Raw genomic sequence first — 20,365 nt, 5'->3', positions numbered from 1 at the left:
ATAAAGGCACCTCCGGCCATTTGAATAGCCACCATAGAGACCACAGCCCACTTAGATTTAGGGAAACAAATAGGCACCAATGATTCAGGCCCAATATTAAGATCTTGTAGTTTCGCCGCTAAACGAGTGGCATGAGCCCCAAGTTGGGCATATGTGAGGTCTCCATCCCAAGATGTAATAGCAATTTCTTCAGGTTGTTCCCTAATCTTGTCTTGAATCAGCCAATGTGTGCATGAATCTGTGGCAGGGCGTAGACGAGATGCGTCAATGGCTTGTTGAAGATCCCATGAATCAATTAAAGAAATATCGCTCTGCATGCCGTTATTGCTTAAAAGTTGTTGTATAACTTGCTCAAGGTGGTGCGATAACGCTTCCACCTGAAGCTTGGTGAGAACAGCCGAGTTATAAAACAGACGGTGCTGAATAGCACGCTCTCCAATGCAACTAATAATGACAAGGGGATAATTGAAATAGCCTTGCATAGCTTTTTCTGTTTCTTCTTGCTCAATCTCACTTTGTAGAAGAAGAGCCTTTGCATCATCTCCCTCAGAAGGATCATGCGCTGGAGGCTGAATGACAAGGAGACTCGAGAAATCACACGCCTCTTTCGCATCTGGACTTAGCTTAGCAATATTTTGCAGTCCAAACTGCTCATAAGGGATCATCGAGGATGCTTTCGATTGAACATCACTCAGGAACTGAGATATAGAGGCCTGGTTGTCAAGTTGAATGCGAACTGGCACAGTTGCAATCATTGGTCCGGCGATGGACTCAACACTTGGGACCGGGGCCTGTCTGCCTGAGACGGTGGTGCCAAACGTCACATCATTGCTACCACAATACCGGGCAAGTACAACCGCCCATGCAGCACGGACAACCGTGGCCTTAGTAACAGATATATGGAGTGACTCTGGAAGAGTAATGCTCGTATGATGAACGTCATCCATGACGGAAGACGTGGAGCGTTTGTTAGAGGGAAATTCTGCCCGTTTCGCCCCAGCTAGCTCCTCCGTCCAAAACTTGGTTGCTTTTGTGGTATCTAAGTTCATGTAGTAATTGAAGAAACAGGAATAAGGTTGAACGGCAGATATGCTATCACCGTAGTATGCTGAATATAGGGTGCTGAATATGATTCGCATCGTCCAACCATCATAGATAGAGTGATGGGCTGACCAAATGAAGTAAGCTTTGTCGTTTTCGTAGACAATAGCAGATGAGGATAGAGGCATTCCGTATGTCATTTTGAGATTTTCTGGTGAGTCGAGAACGGAAGACAACTTCCTGCTCTCGACAGATCTCCATTGGCTACCACCTCGAACAACGATTTGGACTGACACTCCGTCCAAATGGATTATCCTGGTCCGTAAATTGGAACAAACCCCAGCCATCTTGTCCCAAGCAGCTGTAAAGCGAGAAATATTGACATGATCGGGTAATCGGAATACATACTTTGCGACATAGGACCCAGGCTGCTTAGCAGTTAAAGCCATCAGGCCTTCCTGCAGCGAGGTGCATGGATAGGCGTCTTCGATAGCCTGATCTCCGGTTAGGCAACACTGCACGCGGATATCATCACTAAGAACCGCATCTCTGAGGCTATCGGAAAGCATGCTAAACGGCTTGACTTGCTTGACGGCCTGATATGTAGTCTTCGTAGCTTTCAAAGACAGTGCCACCAGTCTCGGGTCGTCAAACACATCTTTGACTTGGAAAGAAATTCCCATTTCTCGGGCACGAGAAGCCAATTGAATGGCTAAAATGGAATCTCCACCAACCTGTAAGAAACTATCATCTCGGCCTATAGTATTCACAGGAATGTTTAATATTTTCGCCCAAAGCCCCTGAAGCTTGATTTCCATATCGGTTTCGGGCTCACGTTTCTGCCGGTTGAGGAGACTGTATGGAGCCCGCTGCTGGTCATCTAGAGAATCCATCAGACGACGTAAAGTCTTTCTATCAAGCTTGGTAGATGTAATGGACGGCATAAACCTGCAAGGGATGAAAAGGGTAGGAATCATGTAACTTGGTAAAGTAACTCTCAGTTCACCGAGCATGATCGCGATTCTTTTACGCAAATCATCTGTTATGGATGCAAATAATCCATTTGCAGTAAATTCTTCATCTGCAGACGGATTTTTCATCTCATCAGTAAAACAGACATATGCGACGAGATTAGATCGGCCATCCCTTTGGTAGACATCGACGACAGCCTGGCGTACTCCGTCTAGTGTCTCGCGTATATAATGCTCAACTTCACCTAATTCAACTCTCAACCCACGGATCTTGATTTGCGTATCCTTGCGGCTGCTGAAAACGATTGTACCATCAGGATTATAATACCCAAGATCGCCAGATTTATAAAACCTATTCCAGTGCTCTGAGTCTGGCTGAGGTGCCCAAGTTGGGAGAGAGTAAACAGTTGAATCTTTAGTGCGTTCAATATCTGCAAGATATTCGCGTAGGATTGTAGGACCTTGTATGACTATCTCGCCTAGAGTTCCAGTTGGAGTGAGTTGTTGAGGATCTTCTGGGTTTACAATCCAGCAAAACCCTCCAACAGGACGGCCAACAACAAGCGGCGATTCATCCACAGAGGCCCATTCGTGGAGAGTGCTGAAGCAACAAGTTTCAGCAGGACCCCAGCCATTAACTAGACGGACTTTGCCAAACCAAGTGGTAAGCACGTCCCGAGGGACTGCTTCACCAGCCAAAAGCAACAGATTTAGACCAGGCATGTCCTCCGGATTGAGTGTTCTTACGAAAGCGGGTGTTAGGTACGCCCAATTAACCCCGGTATCGTTAACATATTCTTTTAAACCATTCATCCTAGTGTCTTCTGATGGAATGCATAAACAGGCACCAGATATAAGGGGGCCGATAATCTCACCAATGGAGAGATCAAATACGAAGGCTGCAAATTGAAGCATCCGAACATCAGATGTCAGATTCAGCCTTTTTGCGATAGCTGTTTGGCTTGTACAAGCGGCACCATGTTCCATGACCAGGCCTTTTGGTTTGCCAGTACTGCCAGATGTAAAGAGCACATACGCCGCGTTATGGTGGGTAACAGCAACGGTCGGACCGCTCTGCCCATTTTCAGTCAGAGTTAATGACTTATCAAGTTCAGCATCAAGTTGTAGAATGTTCTCAACAAGACTCGAACATAATTTTGCGTTACGCGATGACGCCAATACCAGTGTGGAACGTGTCTGGCTGATAACTTGTCGTAGTCTCTGCTCTGGATAAGAAGGGTCTAATGGAACCCATGCAGCACCCGCTTTGTTAATGGCAAGAATAGCAATAAAGTGCCAAACCGACTTTTCAAAACAGACGTGAATAAGGTCATCAGGCTTAACACTATACTGCCTAATAAGATAATGGGCAAGCCGATTTCCACACTCATTAAGTTGTCTATATGTCAACGTCCCATCCCAAGCAGATATCGCCAGAGCATCAGGGTTACGACGGGCCTGAGCTTCGATCAGCGTATGGACGCAAGTGTCAATAATCTCTGGTGCTTCAGAGTTAAACTTGATAGCTTGTTTGACGTCCCACTCAGACGCAATAGAGAGGTCTCCTAATAACAGCTGAGGATGAAAGGCGAGTTGAGAAACGACATGTCTGAACTGATTTGAGAGCGTAATAAGCTGCTTTTCAGAAAGAGCAAGCTTATTATATATAAATACTAGCTTATCTCCATTTTCATGTAAGTGGGCCTGAATTACGAGAGGATAGGTGAAGTAGCTCTCTAATGCCTCGTCCGCTCCATCATTGGAGCGCGCAACCAGCAGGGCCTGGTCATCCCCATTGATATGCGACAAAATCTGTCTCGGTTGGATCACCAGTAAGCTAGAAAAATCACAGGCGTCCTTCGCATCATCACTCAACTTGGCGATATTGTGTAGACCAAATTGTTCATATGCAACCATTTCAGATGCTTGCGCTTGAATATCTTCAAGGAAGGTAGATATAGCTTTAGTATGATCCAGATAGATGCGAATAGGAATCGTTGCAATAACCGGACCGGGCATTTCCGTCAGACCGGCTACCGGCGCTTGACGGCCAGAGACTGTTGTGCCAAAGCATATATCCCTGGCATCACAATAACAAGCAAGCACAATCGCCCAGGTCGCACGCAGAAGAGTCGCTTTTGTGGCACTACCAGAGAGTTTGGGTATCTCTATCTCCATTTCTAGATACCCTGTACTATTTGCGTTGGCGGGTTGCTCGTTTGACGCCAATCTGTTCGGATAGCTAGCTCTCTTTGCGTTTTGGAGTTGATTGAGCCAATATTCGCTGGCCGATTGGTGATCAATGTCCAGGGTGTATTGAATGAATTGAGAAAATGGCTTGAGTTGAGTAACTTGAGACCCATCATATATCTTCTGCAGGGTTTCGAGTACCAGACGGATTGTCCATCCATCGAAAACGGCATGATGCATTGTCCAAACAAAATGTATTTCGTCATGATGTAAAACCAGAGCATAACGACAGAGTCGCGAACCATACTCCATCTTGGCGTAATGAAAGTTCTTGAGGTAGTCATCCAAAGATTGTGGTTCAACTAACTCCCAGTCGAAATCATGTTTTACCACGACCTGAATAGAGGATCCATGGACATGCAGAATCCGAGTCCGCATATTAGGGCACATCTCAACAGTCTTTTTCCAGGCAGCTTTAAATTTATGAAGATCCGCCTGCTTGGAAATGCGATAATGAAACCGGGCAATGTATGACCCTGGTTTTTGAACTGCCAATGCCATCAGACCTTCCTGAAGTTTTGAGCATGGGTATGCGTCTTCAATACTCATATCGTCACTCAAGCCCATGAAAGATTTGGTATCGCTGATTTGAAGTAACTCGAGTTGAGATTGATTCAACAAGCTGAATGGCTGGATAGGGCTGAATTCCGAGTCCTCTCCAGTAATGCTTCGAGCCTTCTCAGCAACACTAACAAGCCGAGCATCGTGAAAGACGTCTCTAGCACTGACTATGATTCCAATTTCGCGAGCAGCGGAGACAAGTAGTATAACGGACATGGAATCGCCTCCAATCTGAAGAAAATTGTCATCCCTTCCAATTGACTCTAATGGAATATGCAAGATGTCGGCCCAAAGCTGTTGCAGTTTTGCCTCCATGGGAGTTTCTGGAGCGCGTTTGCTACTATCGACGAGTGAATATCGCTCAATTGCTTTCCTTGAAAGCGACATGGTCATATCTACTAGTAATTTCCGGTCTAGTTTAGACGATGTTCCAACTGGCATATGCTTGCAGGGGATGAATATTTTGGGGATCATGTAGGGAGGTAGAATATCATTGAGATTGGAAATAAGCGCATTGATTTGAGGTACCATATCATCCAACAAAGGTAAAAAGAGCCCTTTGCCTTCAGAATCAACGGATAGATGTGATGGTTGGGTATCGTTGTTGAGGCAATAATACGCCACTAGGTGTGACGCCTCCTCTGCTTTCAAAACGTCGACTGTAACTTGACGGATAGCCGGTAAATGCGTGTAGATCTGGTATTCAATTTCGTGAAGCTCAATTCGAAGTCCACGAATTTTGACCTGAGTATCCTTTCGGCCACAATATTCGACAGTCCCATCCGGATTATAGAAACCCAGATCACCAGTTCTATAGAATCGATCCCAAGACTTCCAGTCACCACCAGTGGCCCAGCTTGGCAGAGAACTTATCAAAACCTCTTCAGTTTTTGATGGATTAGCTAGGTACTCTCGGAATAGTGTTGGTCCTTGGTAGACGATCTCGCCAATGCAACCGATGGGGACCCGCCTCTGAGGATTACTTGGGTCAACAATCCACCAGTTACCAGTAATGGGCCGCCCGATAGTTCTCGCTGAATCGCCAATATCTGTCCATTCGTGGACACTAGCAATGACACATGTTTCCGTTGGACCCCAGCCATTGAATAACCGCACCTTTCCAATCCACGTTTCAAGAATATCCGAAGCCCCAGCCTCGCCGCCAACAATAAGGATCTCCATCCGAGGCATTTTTTCTGGTCTCAAACTACGAGAAACAGTTGGAGTGGCAAATGCCGCTGTTACGGAAGCATTGATCATGTAGCCCGTTAAATCGTTCATCTGTTCATCCCAAGATGGCACACATACGCAGCCCCCGACAAGGAGAGGCGCGAAAATCTCGAATACCGACGCATCAAAGACATGCGATGCAAATTGAAGGACTCTAGCGCTATGCGTAAGACCAACTCGTTGTGCAAGAGCCATCTGTGAAGTACACAATGATCCATGTTCAATCACCACGCCTTTTGGTGTACCAGTGGTTCCTGAGGTAAATATGATATAAGCACGATCTGCTGATGACACATTGATTGAAGGACTTCTATGATTGGTTCTGTCTGCGACCAAAGTTGCATCAAGTGTTGCAGATACCTCCAAGATGTGTGGCACTAAAGGTATACATTTCGAAGCGTTAGCCGGGGAAGTTAGAATCAGTGATGCACCGGTTTGTGCAATGATTTGCGAGTATCGTTGAACTGGATGAGAAGAATCCAGGGGCGACCATGCGGCTCCGGTCTTGTTGACGGCTAGAATAGCCACAATATACCAAGCCGATTTCTCAAAACACATGTGGACAATGTCACCAATCTTAACATTAAAAGTGTTGATGAGGTGATGTGCCAGTCTGTTAGCACAGAGATCCAACTGTTGGTACGTGAAGTCAGCGTCCCATCCATTCACGGCCATTGAAGTCGGGTGTTTGTTTGCCTCGCTCTCAATGAGCGAGTGCACACATCGTTCAATGGTTGTGGGTGGTGCTCCATTAGCTGCCACTGCAAAGTCATATTCCCAGGGCGGTACAACGGAAATTTGGGACAAGGGGAGCTCATTTGCATTAAGCAGCTGTTCAGTTACGTGCTTGAATGTATGTGAGAGCCCTTGCAACTGGTGCTCGGGAATCACCGACAGATCGCAATACAAATCAAGATCAACCCTATCTTCGGCCAGCATGCATTGGGCAACAAGAGGGTAATTTAGATAATTTTGAAGCAGTTCCTCTTTGCTGCTTCCCTCAACGTCTGTCGTAAGGTTGAACAGACTGCTCTCATGACTCATTTGTTGAACCGGCTGAACAACGAATAAGGCTTTGAAGTCGCAAGCAGCCTTTGCTTCTTTGTTAAGATTTGCGATATTTTTTAACCCAAAATGCTCGTAGGGGACCATGTCAGCAGCTTGGTACTGCACATCCTTTAGGAAAGACGACACTGTCTGCCGATCGTCTATCCGAATGCGAACGGGGACAGTGGTGACTACGAGACCAGGGATGGATTCTATGCCAGCAACTGCAGCATGACGGCCAGAGACACTAGAACCAAAGCAGATGTCATCCACGCCATTGTATCTAGCTAGCACAATAGCCCATGCTGCTCGTATGACTGTGGCCTTTGTGATAAAGCTATTGGCCAGCTGTTGGAGTTTGATTGAAGTTGTCTGGAGCTTCATTTGCTTCTTCACATCGTTTTTGTTTCGTTCACTCTCTGCTGGAAAGGCCGCTGATTTCGCGCCCTCTAGCTGAGCTGTCCAATATTGAGCGGAAGCAGCATGGTCCATATCCAGGTTGTACTTGATAAACCGTGAATACGAATAGAGCGGAGAGATATCCGTTGCATCGTAGATGCTCTGCAAAGTGCCCATCACCAACCGAAGGGACCAACCATCGAAGATTGAGTGGTGCAACTTGAGACAAAAATATTTGGCACCGCCATGATGAATTAGAGAATAATCACAAAGTGGCAAGCCGTAATCAATATCAAGACTTCGTTGCCTGTGGACGGGCAGCAAGCACTTTTCTTCGTCATTCCAGTGGCACCCGTTCTTGATGACGAGTTGAATGGCTGAACTCTCCAAGATTACGATTCTAGTTCGCAAATTCGCACTCATTTCGACGGTTTGATCCCATGCTGAAATGAATCGTAATATGTCAACTGTTTCTGCTAAGCGGAAGCAGTATCTGGCTACATAAGCCCCTGGTTGTCTCATTGTTATATTCATAAGGCCCTCTTGTAATGAGGTGCACGGATATGCGTCTTCAATAATCTGGCCTGTTGAGAAATGACATTGTAAATCTGCATCACCACGCAGCAAAGCTTCGTGGGCTGACTGAGAGAGCAAACTGAATGGCTGTGTTTCATCAGATGCTATAGTGAGGCTATCGATCAGAGTTATTTTGGAGGCCACAGCAAGTAATCTTGGGTCATCAAACACGTCCTTAACAGAAATGGATAGGCGGAGTTTTCGAGCTTTTGAAACCAATTGAATTGCCACGATAGAATCACCACCGATCTGAAGAAAATTGTCATCACGACCAATGGATTCGGCAGGAATGCCCAGCACCTCGGCCCAGAGGGACTGAAGACGCCACTCCATCACAGTTGCCGGTGGTTCCTTCACGGCCACCGTGTTGGATAATGAGTACGCTGCTAATTGATCTCGATCAAGCATAGTAGTGAAATGCCGAAGTGATTTTCTATCCAATTTGGCAGAAGTAATGGAAGGCATGAACTTGCAGACAATGAACATTGTAGGCACCATATAATGGGCTAAATCTGTCTTGAGCTGTGCCACTGCGGTAGATATTGATTGCTGCATGTCGTCTGTGAGTGGAAGAAAGACTTCGTCAGGTGTCGCTGTCAACGATATCGCTTTGCAGTCCAGATTGAAACAGAGATATGCGACAAGCGTATTTCCGCTCTCGGTATTGACTAATTCCACCGCGACCTGATCAACAGCCATTGCTTGTAACACCCGGTGCTCTATTTCCCCAGCCTCAACTCTGTGGCCTCGAATTTTGATCTGCGTATCTTTACGAGAAGAGTACTCGATGTTACCATCTGAATTGTAAAAGCATAGATCACCGGTTTTATATAGTCGACCCCAGCCCGGGAGCGCTTGGTGAGGCACCCAGTCTGGTAGGGCATCGATTATTGAGGCCTTAGTTTTGTCTGGAGCGCCGAGATATTCACGTAAAAGTGTCGGGCCTTGAACAACAACTTCACCAACAATTCCAGTCGCAGCTAGTTGACTTGGATTCTGAGGATCAAGAATCCAACAGTGGGCACCCAATGGCTTTCCTATTACATGGGGCGACTCATTTGCTGACTTCCACTCATGACTGGAGCTGATAACACAGGTCTCTGTAGGCCCCCAGCTATTGAAAAGACGTACCTTACCAAACCACGTATTGAATATATCTTTAGTGGCTGGTTCTCCCATCAGAGCAATTACCTCTAAACTTGGTACATCCTCTGGATCAATTGTGCGAATGTAGGATGGGACTAGGAAAGCCCAATTGATCTTCTTTTCCTGGATGAAAGCAGCGATATTGTTCATTCTTGCCCAATCCGATGGAATACAGACACAGGCACCTGTGATCAATGAGGTGAAAATTTCTCCTACAGATACATCAAAGGTGAAGGCAGAAAACTGCAGCATTCGAGCGCTGGCCGGTAATTGTAGTCTTTTGGCAATAGCATTCAGACCAGTGCATACAGCGGCGTGCTCTAGAACAATACCTTTCGGTGTACCAGTTGAACCTGAAGTGAACAACACATATGCAGCATTATGAGGAGATACTCCCACCCCTGGATTATTTGAACTGACTGCCGCGTTGACCAACTGGTCATAAATTGTGTCACTCACTTCCACTACATCCTTGATAACTTTGGCACATAGGGCAAATTGGTTTGACGAAGTCAGCGCAAGTTTAGCCCCTGTCTGCTCAACAATTTGGCGTAACCGCTGCTCGGGATGCGAGGGATCTAGCGGAACCCAAGCTGCACCAATTTTATTGATGGCTATAATCGAAATAACATGCCAAATCGACTTTTCGAAACATACGTTGATGCGATCTTCGATTTGAACAGAATATCTTTCGATAAGGTGATGGGCCAAGCGATTGGCGGCGCTGTTTAGCTGGCCGTATGTGAGTTCTCCATCCGAAGCAGAAATAGCAATTGCATCAGGGCGTTGGTTTGCTTGGTTCTCGATGAGCGTATGGAGGCACGAATCAATAAATTCGGGCAGTTCCTGATTGATTGCGATAGCCCTTTCGAGATCCCATGGAGAAGAGAGGGCTACTCCTCGTAGGGGTGCGTCGCGTAGTGAGGCAAGCTGACAGATTACGTGACTCAGCTGATGAGCCAGTGCTTCGGCCTGGCCATCATTAAGTGCGTTGGAGTTGTAAACGATTGACAGCTTGACGCTATCATCGGAAAGATGTCCTTGGACCACTAGCGGATAACTGAAGAAATTCTGGACAGAGTCGGCGGATGTATCCACTTCTTGGTCTGCAGACACAAGAATAGCGTTGCTCTCCTCACTTGGTGTGCCTTGCATTGGCTGGATTATCAGGAGGCTGGAGAATTGACAAGCTTCCTTCATATCTTCACCCAATTTCATAATGTTTTGTAGACCATATTGTTCAAAAGGAATCATTTCTAATGCCTGATCTTGCACATTTTGAAGGAAACTGGAAACAGACTGATCCAACTTGAAACGGATTCGAACTGGGACCGTGGCAACTATAGGTCCAACCATGTCCATTACATCGAGGACTGGTGCTTGCCGACCCGAGACTGTTGTGCCAAAGCAGATATCATCCGTATCACAGTAGCGAGATAGGACCAGAGCCCAGGCGGATCGAATCAGCGTTGCCATCGTTGTATTCGCATTTGGCATATTAGGAAGTCTAACTGATTTTTCGAAGATGCTGGTTGTACCGGATGAAATCTGAGTGTCGAGTGAGGATGGGAAAAGTGCCCGCTTGCAGTTGTCAAGCTGCGCATTCCAATAATGCGCAGCGCTATCCGCGTTCAAAGAGTTAATATAGCCGATGAAGCGTGAGTATGGAGGCAGTGGAGACAACTCTATCCCAGAATAGACTTTCTGTAGCACTGTGAAGATATTTTGATTGGTCAAGCCATCGAATACAGCGTGATGAATCGCCCATAGGAAATAGCAGTGTCCATTTTCTTGTTTAACCAGTGTGCTTAAAGAAAGATTTGAGCCGCAGCCCATTTCAATAAAGCGATGCGACCGAATAGCGTCATTGAGATTTTGGTTGCCAACAGTGGAAAAATTGAGTTCATCTTTCAATACGACTTGAATTGGTGCCCCGTCAATGTAGATTATTCGAGTACGCAGGTTGGTGCAGATTTCTGCGGTTCGTGTCCACGCTTTCTTGAAAGTCTCAATATCAACATGTTTTTGCAATCGATAAACAAATTTAGCAATGTAAGAGCCCGGTTGCTTAACAGCGAGAGCCATCAGACCTTCCTGCATACCAGTACAAGGGTAAGAATCTTCAACAACAACTTGCGGCAATGAGCACTGATCACGCGTTGCCTGAGTGATAGCCTCTTTCTGAGTGTTGGATAGTAAACTAAAAGGTCGTACGTCATCAATGAGAGTGTCTTCATTTACGAAGACGGCACTGGCCATTTGTTCCAGCAGTGGATTGTGGAAAATCATGGCCACGCTAAGGTCAAGGTTATGCCGCTGAGCAAGAGTAACCAGCCGGATTGCACTGATGGAATCACCACCAATACGCAAAAAGCTATCCCTTTTGCTGATATCTTCAGCGTTGATATGAAGGACATCAGCCCAAAGATCCCGAAGCTTGAGCTCCATGGGCTTATTTGGGGCTTCCCTTTCTTCTGTCCCAGGAGCGAATCGTAAACGGTTCTGATTTGAGATGTTCTGAGCAAGCTCTAAAAGAGCACGGCGATTAACTTTCCCAGACGTAGTATGGTCAGGTTTGCCATTGAAGATAAGATAGGATGAAGGAATCATATAAGAGGGTAGATTAATAGACAACGCCATGTCTATGTCGGAAATTAATACTCGCTGCTCATCAGATAGCGTACCGATCAATTCTAATGGCAGTTGTTGACTTGGCGCTGAGTTGTCTGTATACCACAAGAAAGCCAGGAGACTATCTTGGTGCTGCCCTTCGTGAGACTTTACAACGTCAACAATGGCAGACATTTCTGCTGGAATGGCTTTGTGGATCTGCGATTCGATTTCGCCAAGTTCCACACGTTGACCGTGAAGTTTTACCTGAGTGTCTTTGCGGCTAATGTAGTCATAAGTTCCATCGGCATTTCGTCGCACCAAGTCACCGGTTCGATAAGCTCTACTGGGAAAGTCGTGAGGCAGCCAGTTTGCTGAGAATTTTTCGACCCAATTTGCTGCCTGCTCAGTGCGGACATTGAGATAACCTCGCGCCAGCATCGGGCCTTGGATAAGTAACTCCCCGATGCAGCCCACAGGAACAAGCTTTTGGATGTCATTTGGTTCGACAACCCAAAAAGCGCTTGCAAGTGGTCTGCCTAGATTAGTCGATTTACCTGACTTTCCGACAGTCGAATTCCAGGCGCAAATAGAGGCCTCCGCTGGGCCGTAGAGACCATGAAGCTCAACGCAATCTTTCCACCTGTCGGCAGTTTTCTGGTTTATAGCCTCTCCTCCGAGGCAAACCACACGAAGTGTCGGAACGTCAGCAGGATTAAGAAGGTCAGCTACTGTAGGTGTAAGGAAAACCCAGTTAGCTTGAGCTTTATTGATGGCGCCAGGTAGGTCATTAAGCCGATCATGGTCCGAGGGGATGCAGAGGCAACCACCGCGCATTAAAGTAACTAGAGTATCTAAGATACCGACGTCGAATGTGTAGGCAGAGAACTGAAAAACGCGGGTACCAGGTCCAATTTGTAGATCACGGCCATATGCGTTTGCCGAAGAACAGAGAGCGTTATGTTGGATAACCATGCCTTTCGGTCTACCTGTACTGCCAGACGTAAAAAGAATAACGGCTGCATCAGAGGGATTTCCGGAGCGCTGTGAAGCAGTGGCGTTGGGCAAAGCGTCTAAGAAATCCTTGTCAATGACAATAAGAGGAACACCTAGGCCTTCCATATTCGATTCACAACAAGGGCTCGTAAGGGCAATATTAGCCTTGATGTCATCTAGTATGCTACTCAGACGAGTCTTCGGTGCTTTCGGGTCAAGTGGAACAAAAGCACTGCCTGCCATTTGCACTGCAATCATGGTGATAACGGCACAGATAGACTTGGGAAAACATAAAGGCACAAGGGTCTCAGAACCTATGCCAAGTAGCTGGAGTTTTGCTGCCAAGCGAGATACTACGCTTCCAAGCTCAGCATAGGTAAGTTCACCATCCCATGAAGCCACGGCGAGGGAGTCAGGGTAGGTGCGAACTGTATCTTGAATCGCCCAATGGGTACAAGATTCAGTAGAAGGCTTTAGCATTTGTGAATTCACAGCATGCTTCATGTCCCAGCCTCCAACAAGGGAGATTTGTCCGAGACAGACATCATTAGCAAGCTGCTGAATAACTTGTTCAATCTGGTACGAGAGTGCTGCTACTTGCTTCTCCGCCAGTACTGCCGGATTAAAGAATAGGCGCTGCTCAACGCTATTACCAGTTATTCCATAGATGAGGACAAGAGGGTAATTGAAGTATGATTCCATCGTATCTTCAGTTAAAGCCTTTTCGGTTTCACCGGAGAGAAGTATAGCATTCTCAGGGTCATACCCTAATGAAGCTGGGGGTTGAATAACGAGTAGACTAGAGAAATTGCAAGCCGCCTTTGCGTCAGAATTAACATTAGCAATGTTTTGTATGCCAAATTGTTCAAAAGGTACCATATTTGTGGCTTGATTCTGAATGCTGAGAAGGAAATCCGAGGTCTTAATATGGCTATTAAGAGAAATGCGAATGGGTACAGTAGCAATGGCCAGACCCGGCATTGCTTCTAAGCCAGGAACTGATGCTTGACGACCAGATACAGTTGTTCCAAAGGTGAGATCGTCACTATCACAGTAACGAGCAAGAACAATTGCCCAGGCCGCACGCAAAATAGATGCTTTCGTAATTGATGATCTTTCTCTGTGAGGAAGTGAAATTGTTCTTCGGTGTACCTGGGTAGACTGGCTCTCATTTCCAGCGTTGAGTCCGTTGACAGCTGGGAATTCGGCTCGTTTTGAGCCACGAAGTTCGTTATCCCAGAACTTGATCGCTGCGTCGTGATCAAGGGACAAAGTATATTTGATGAACCCGCTATACGGTTGCAATGGTGTCATCTGCGTGTCCCGGTAAACAGACTCCAGAGTACTCAGAATAATTTGAATTGTCCATCCGTCATAAACAGCATGATGAGCTGACCAGATGAAGTAATTTGTCTCTTCTTCGTTAAGGATTGCGTACCAGGAGAGTGGAGTGCCGTAGCTCATACGAGATCCTCGATCTGAGCGGACAAGGGAAGAGAGCGTCTCGTTATCTGTTGCTTCCCAGCATCCCAAGTCTTTGACCAGCAACTGGATGGGTGAACCATTAAATAGAATGATTCTCGTGCGTAGAGCGCCACATAGCTTGACAGTTTTGTTCCAAGCAGTTTTAAAACGTTCAATGTCGACATAACCGGGCAGCTTGTAGATATACTTGGCCACATATGATCCTCGCTGCTTGACCGATAATGCCATAAGACCCTCTTGAAGAGACGTGCATGGATATGCATCTTCAATGGCATTCTGTGAAATATCACATTGATCAGCCGCTTCCTTGATAATTGCGTCTCGAGACAACTCAGGCAGGAGGCTAAATGGTAAAATGGTGTACTCTGTTTCTTCGAAATTGCTATTGAGAACTGCCTTCGAAGCAACTGCGAGTAGTCTTGAATCATCAAAAACATCTTTCACACTTAGAGATATCCCCTCAGCTCTTGCCCTGGAGATTAGGTGTATAGCAGAAATTGAATCTCCACCAATCTGTAAAAAGCTATCATCACGACCAAAAGAGTCGACAGGTATTCTTAAAATGGACGACCAAAGTGATTGTAATTTTCGTTCCATTTCTGTTTCTGGAAGCCGTTTATTACTATCCAAGAGCGAATACATCGATATTTGGTCATGGTTAAGCAGAGATACCATTTGGCGAAGGATCTTTCTGTCGAGTTTCGTAGACGTGATCGAAGGTATGTACTTGCATATGATGAAAAGAGTAGGGATCATATAACTAGGAAGAGTGACCTTCAACTGGCCTATCATAGCAGCAAGCAACGGTTGCATATCAGCGGTAAGTGGCATGAATATGTCATCCAGACTAATCTTCGAGTTGGACGATGAACGCGTCTCTTCACTGAAGCAGAGATATGAGACCAAATTAGAACCACTGCTAGATGTTGATATGTCCACAGCGACTTGACGAACGCCTTCCAAGCTTTCACGAATGCTATGCTCAACTTCGCTAAGTTCAACTCGTAAACCACGAATCTTCACTTGAGTATCTCTGCGACTGCAGAACTCGATCGTTCCGTCTGGGTTGTACATCGCCAAATCACCAGATTTATAAAATCGCGGCCACTGAGATCCCCTTTCCAGTGCCCAGTCGGGTAGTGGCATCACTATAGATGATTTCGTCCGCTCAGGATCATCAAGATATTCACGAAGTAGCGTTGGACCCTGTAGCATAACTTCACCAACGGTTCCAATTGGGGCCAATCGGTCGGGGTGTTCGGGGTCAACGATCCAGCAAAATGCTCCCACAGGATTGCCAACAGTCAATGGAGATTCGGTATCTGACTTCCATTCGTGCAGCGTGCTGAAAACACATGTTTCAGCTGGTCCCCAACCGCTGATAAATCGCAGCTTACCAACCCAAGTGTTAAAGACATCGCGAGGAGTCACCTCTCCACAAAGTAAAAGTAGCTCAAGGCTAGGCACATCCTCTGGCTTCAGGACTCTAATAAATGAAGGTGTCAGATAAGCCCAGTTCACCTCTTTCTCTCGAATAAAGCCTGCAATATCATTCATACGAGCCCATTCCGAAGGCACGCAGATGCAGGCACCTGATATGAGTGGTGCAACTATTTCTCCTATCGAGAGATCAAAAACGAACGCCGCAAATTGAAGCATCCGAACATTAGAATGAAGGCCCAGTCTTTTAATAACGGCTTTCTGACTACTGCAGACAGATCGGTGTTCCATGATAAGACCTTTTGGGATACCCGTGCTACCAGATGTAAAGAGCACGTAGACTGCATTATTAGGCGACACCTTCGTAGCTGGCGAATTTTGACTATATCCATCATTGCTTGATAATTTCTGGTCTAGAAAGGCCGAAACCTCAATAACGTGTGGCATAAGATCGCTGCACAGCGCGACATGAGATTCTGATGCTAACGCCACTTGAGCTTTCGTCTGCTTGACAATTTGACGAAGTCGTTCTGGAGGATGAGACGGATCAAGTGGAACCCATGCGGCTCCAGCTTTGTTGATAGCCAAAATTGACACAAAGAACCAAACCGACTTGTTGAAACACACGTGGATAAGCTCTTCTAATTTAACTGCGTGCTGAGACATCAGATGATGTGCTAGACGATTGGCCGCTTTATCCAGCTCGGCGTATGTTAAAGTACCGTCCCATGAGCAGATTGCCAAAGCGTCAGGGGTCTCAATGGCCTGTTTTTCGAAAAGTTGATGGAAACAGCTTTCTATAGCTTCTGGTACCTGGGAGTTGAATGTGGCTGATTTCTGAAGATCCCAAGAAGAAGCAATTCTGACATCGCCAAGATTTGACTGCATCCGGAGGACAAGTTCCTTAGCAATTTGGTGAAATTGGTGCGATAATGCAACAACCTGCTCTTCAGAAAGGATTCCGGTGTTATAAATAAGAACTAACTGGGTAGTGTCGTCATGGAGATGTCCTTGAATAACGAGTGGATAGGTAAAATAGTTTTGGAGAGCGTAGTACCCTGTGTCAAGCTCCGTATCAGCTGAAATAAGGATCGAATCGCTATCGCTAAGAGGGTCTAGAGCTTCCTTTGGTTGAATAACCAATAAACTGGAGAAATCAGAGGCATCTTTGGTGTCGGAGTTTAGTTTCCGAATGTTTTGCAGACCGAATTGTTCGAATTCCACCATCTCTAGCGCCTGTTCCTGAACCTGGTTTAAAAATGTAGCAATTAACATCTGTTGATCGACTCGTATACGCAGGGGGACAGTTGCAATAGCAGGACCTGGCATGCCGATTATTCCAGGCACTGAGGCTTGACGGCCCGATACTGTCGTGCCAAAACAGATGTCGTCCGTGTCGCAATATCGTGCAAGAAGAACAGCCCAAGTAGCTCGCAAAATTGTGGCTCTTGTGATACCTGTCGCGCTTATGTCAGGAAGATCGAAATTTGTAACCATGGAGCGAACACTGCTCGAAGGTCGTAATCGAGTTGTCCTGAGGTCAGGCGGAAATGAAGCTTTCCTCGCATCACGAAGTTGCTCCACCCAGTAATCAGAAGCGGACTGGGAGTTAATGCCAATGGTGTACTGAATGAAACGAGAATATGGCGTCGGGAGTGCAATGTCCATTCCGTTATACACTCTCTTAAGAGTATCAAGGAAAATCCGTATAGACCAGCCATCAAAAATTGCGTGATGCATTGTTAAGATAAAATGCGTCTGGTAGTTCTGGTCTTGGACCAACGCATACCGGCAAAGGCGAGACCCATATTCCACTTTGATGTCCTTGATAGACTGAAGATAATACGGCAATGCCATGCCATCTGTATTATCCCAAGTGCTATCGTTGACCACTACTTGGATCGACGAGCCATTCAAATGAATAATCTTAGTTCGTAGGATATCGCATAGCTCCACCGTTTTTTCCCAGGCTGCTTTGAACTTGGGAATATTTACACGGTCTGCTAAGCGATAGTGAAAGCTCGTCATATATGAACCAGGCTGTTTCACTGCCAGAGCCATGAGACCTTCCTGCAGGTTACTGCAAGGATATGCATCTTTAATGTCCATTGAATGGGCTAAATTAAGCTCCTTTCTTATCCGTACTGTTAAATCATCTTGGACTTGTGGCTCCAATAGGCTAAATGGCTTTGCAGTATCAGTAAGTTCTGAGGTAATATCGGTAGAAACCGCTTGGAGGGCAACAGAAGAGAGTCGAGAATCTTTAAAGATATCACTAGCTCGAAGCTCAATACCATAATCGCGAGACAAAGCAATAAGACGAATAATCGCAATAGAATCACCACCAATTGCCAGGAAGCTGTCGTATCTGCCAATCGATTCAACTGGTATCTTCAAAATCTCTGCCCAGATTTCCTGCATGGTGCGTTCCATTTTTGTTTCTGGGATAGCTTTTACCTCGTTCATTGCACATAGGGAATACTGTTCGAGACATTGCCTATCTAATGCGGCAGCGAGGCGAAGCAGAGATTTTCTGTCCAGTTTAGACGATGTCACTAGCGGCATCTTCCTGCAGGGAACAAAGAAGGTGGGCACCATGTAGCCAGGTAAAGAAGAGATCAAAGAATTGCGCAGGGTTTCTAGGCTGCTCTTCAACTGATCTGTCAAGGGAAGGATGATGTCTTCACTAGTCATGTTACCGGTCATGGCAGCCGGAATAGTATCACTATTCTGGCATATGAATGCAACTAAATTAGTGCCGGATTCACTCCTGAACGCTTCGACAGCGACTTGACTGGTGGCATCCATGTTCTTGCGAATATGGTGTTCAATTTCTCCCAATTCTATACGCAAACCACGGATTTTAACTTGTCCATCTTTGCGACTGCAATATCTGATAGTGCCATCAGAATTATAAACGGCTAAGTCTCCACTCCTATAGAAACGATTCCATAGGTCGCGATTTGGAGCCCACTCTGGGAGGGAGGTGAGAGTGGCGGTAGCTGTTTTCTCTGGATCTGCAAGATATTCTTGTAGTAAATTCGGTCCTTGGACAACGATCTCGCCAACCGTTCCCACAGGAGCCAACTTGGTCGGGTCCTTGGGATCAACAATCCAGCAATTGCCGCAGATTGGTTGACCGATAGTTAGATGTGACAGTTGAGTGGATTTCACTTCGTGACATGCGGCAATGACAGTTGTTTCAGTAGGACCCCAAACATTAAACAGCCGCAAGTTACCAAGCCAGATACTGAAGACCTCTTTGCTTGGAGCCTCGCCACCAATTGCAAGAAGCTCTAAGCTAGGCACATCTTGAGGTTTGATAATGCTAGCTAGCGAAGGAGTCAAAAATGCCCATGTAACATTGACATCTCGAATAAAAGCGGGCAATGAGTTCATTTGCACATCCCATGAAGGGATGCAAACACAAGCGCCCGAAATGAGCGGAGACATTATTTCGAAAAGAGATGCATCAAACACAAAAGAAGAGAATTGAAGCATTCGAACACCATCGTGCATACCGAGCCTCTGACTCAAAGCAACCTGGCTGCTGCAAATGGCCCTGTGCTGAATAACCACGCCCTTGGGCACTCCCGTTGATCCAGAAGTGAAAATGAGATATGCAACATCTTCAGGGCTAACCTTCGCATTTGGCTTGCCTTCATATGCTTTGATACCTCGGAGCTCAGAGATGAACTGGGTGTTCACCTCGAGGACGTCGGTAAATAATTGAGTACACTTTGACAAGTTCGAAGAGTTGCACAGGGCCAAGGTTGCACCAGTCTGGCTAACAATACTCTGGTGACGTTCTAGGGGGTGTGATGGATCAATGGGCACCCAAGCCGCGCCAGCCTTGTTAATAGCCAAGATGGCCACAATATACCAAGCAGATTTGTCGAAGCAGACCATAACCAGGTCGCCAGATTTCACTCCCAGCATACTCGAGAGGTAGTTAGCCAGTCTGTTGGCATTCTCATCAAGCTCAGAATAGGTAAAATCAGCATCCCATGAGCACACTGCAGGCGAATCAGGGTTTATCTTTGTTCGCTCCTCAATAAGCGTGTGGACACAAGAGTCAATGACAAGAGGCTTGTTAGGGTTAGAAGCATGTGCAAATTCTATATCCCATTGACTAGCCATTGAAAGTGTATTGAGCGGCTTGCCATATTGCAGATTGAGTTGCTGCACAACCTGCTCGAATTGGTTGCATATACACTGAAGCTGGTGATCGGAAAGTACATGAGAATCGTAGTACAGTGTCAAGAGAGCCTGATCTTGAATCAGATCACACTCTACTATCAGAGGATAATTGAAAAAGCTCTGCATCCAATTTTCAACGTTCGTATCATCGTTAGTATCAGAGGTGAAGAGCTTTCTATCTTTATCCCCAGCTGATTGCTGGTGCTGATTCGACTGAACGACAAACAAGCTAGTGAAGTCCGTAGCGTCCTTTGCGCTGGTACTAAGCCTTGAGATGTTTTGAAGGCCAAACTGCTCATAAGCCACCATCTCGGAGGCCTGAGTCTGTATGTTTTGCAGGAATTCAGACACGCATTGCATACGATCTAGGCGGACTCTCACAGGAACTGTAGCGATTGTCGGGCCGGCCATAT

General features: G+C 46.2%; 1 protein-coding gene across 1 annotated transcript in view; it reads right to left on the bottom strand.

The window, feature by feature from the left end:
• The window catches only part of TRIVIDRAFT_10003 (non-ribosomal peptide synthetase), a gene marked incomplete at both ends in the record, with an annotated part of 50,099 nt that overhangs the window by 19,192 nt on the left and 10,542 nt on the right, over positions 1-20,365 (bottom strand). The window contains one exon of the mRNA XM_014101945.2: positions 1-20,276. This exon is cut by the window's left edge and continues 19,192 nt beyond it. Coding sequence (XP_013957420.1) covers positions 1-20,276 — 20,276 coding nt within the window. The remainder of the gene's footprint in view (positions 20,277-20,365) is intronic.

This window comes from Trichoderma virens (genome assembly GCF_000170995.1).
Source record: "Trichoderma virens Gv29-8 chromosome Unknown TRIVIscaffold_5, whole genome shotgun sequence".
In the NCBI taxonomy this organism is placed as follows: domain Eukaryota; kingdom Fungi; phylum Ascomycota; class Sordariomycetes; order Hypocreales; family Hypocreaceae; genus Trichoderma; species Trichoderma virens.
This window is presented reverse-complemented; position numbering and strand designations above follow the sequence as displayed.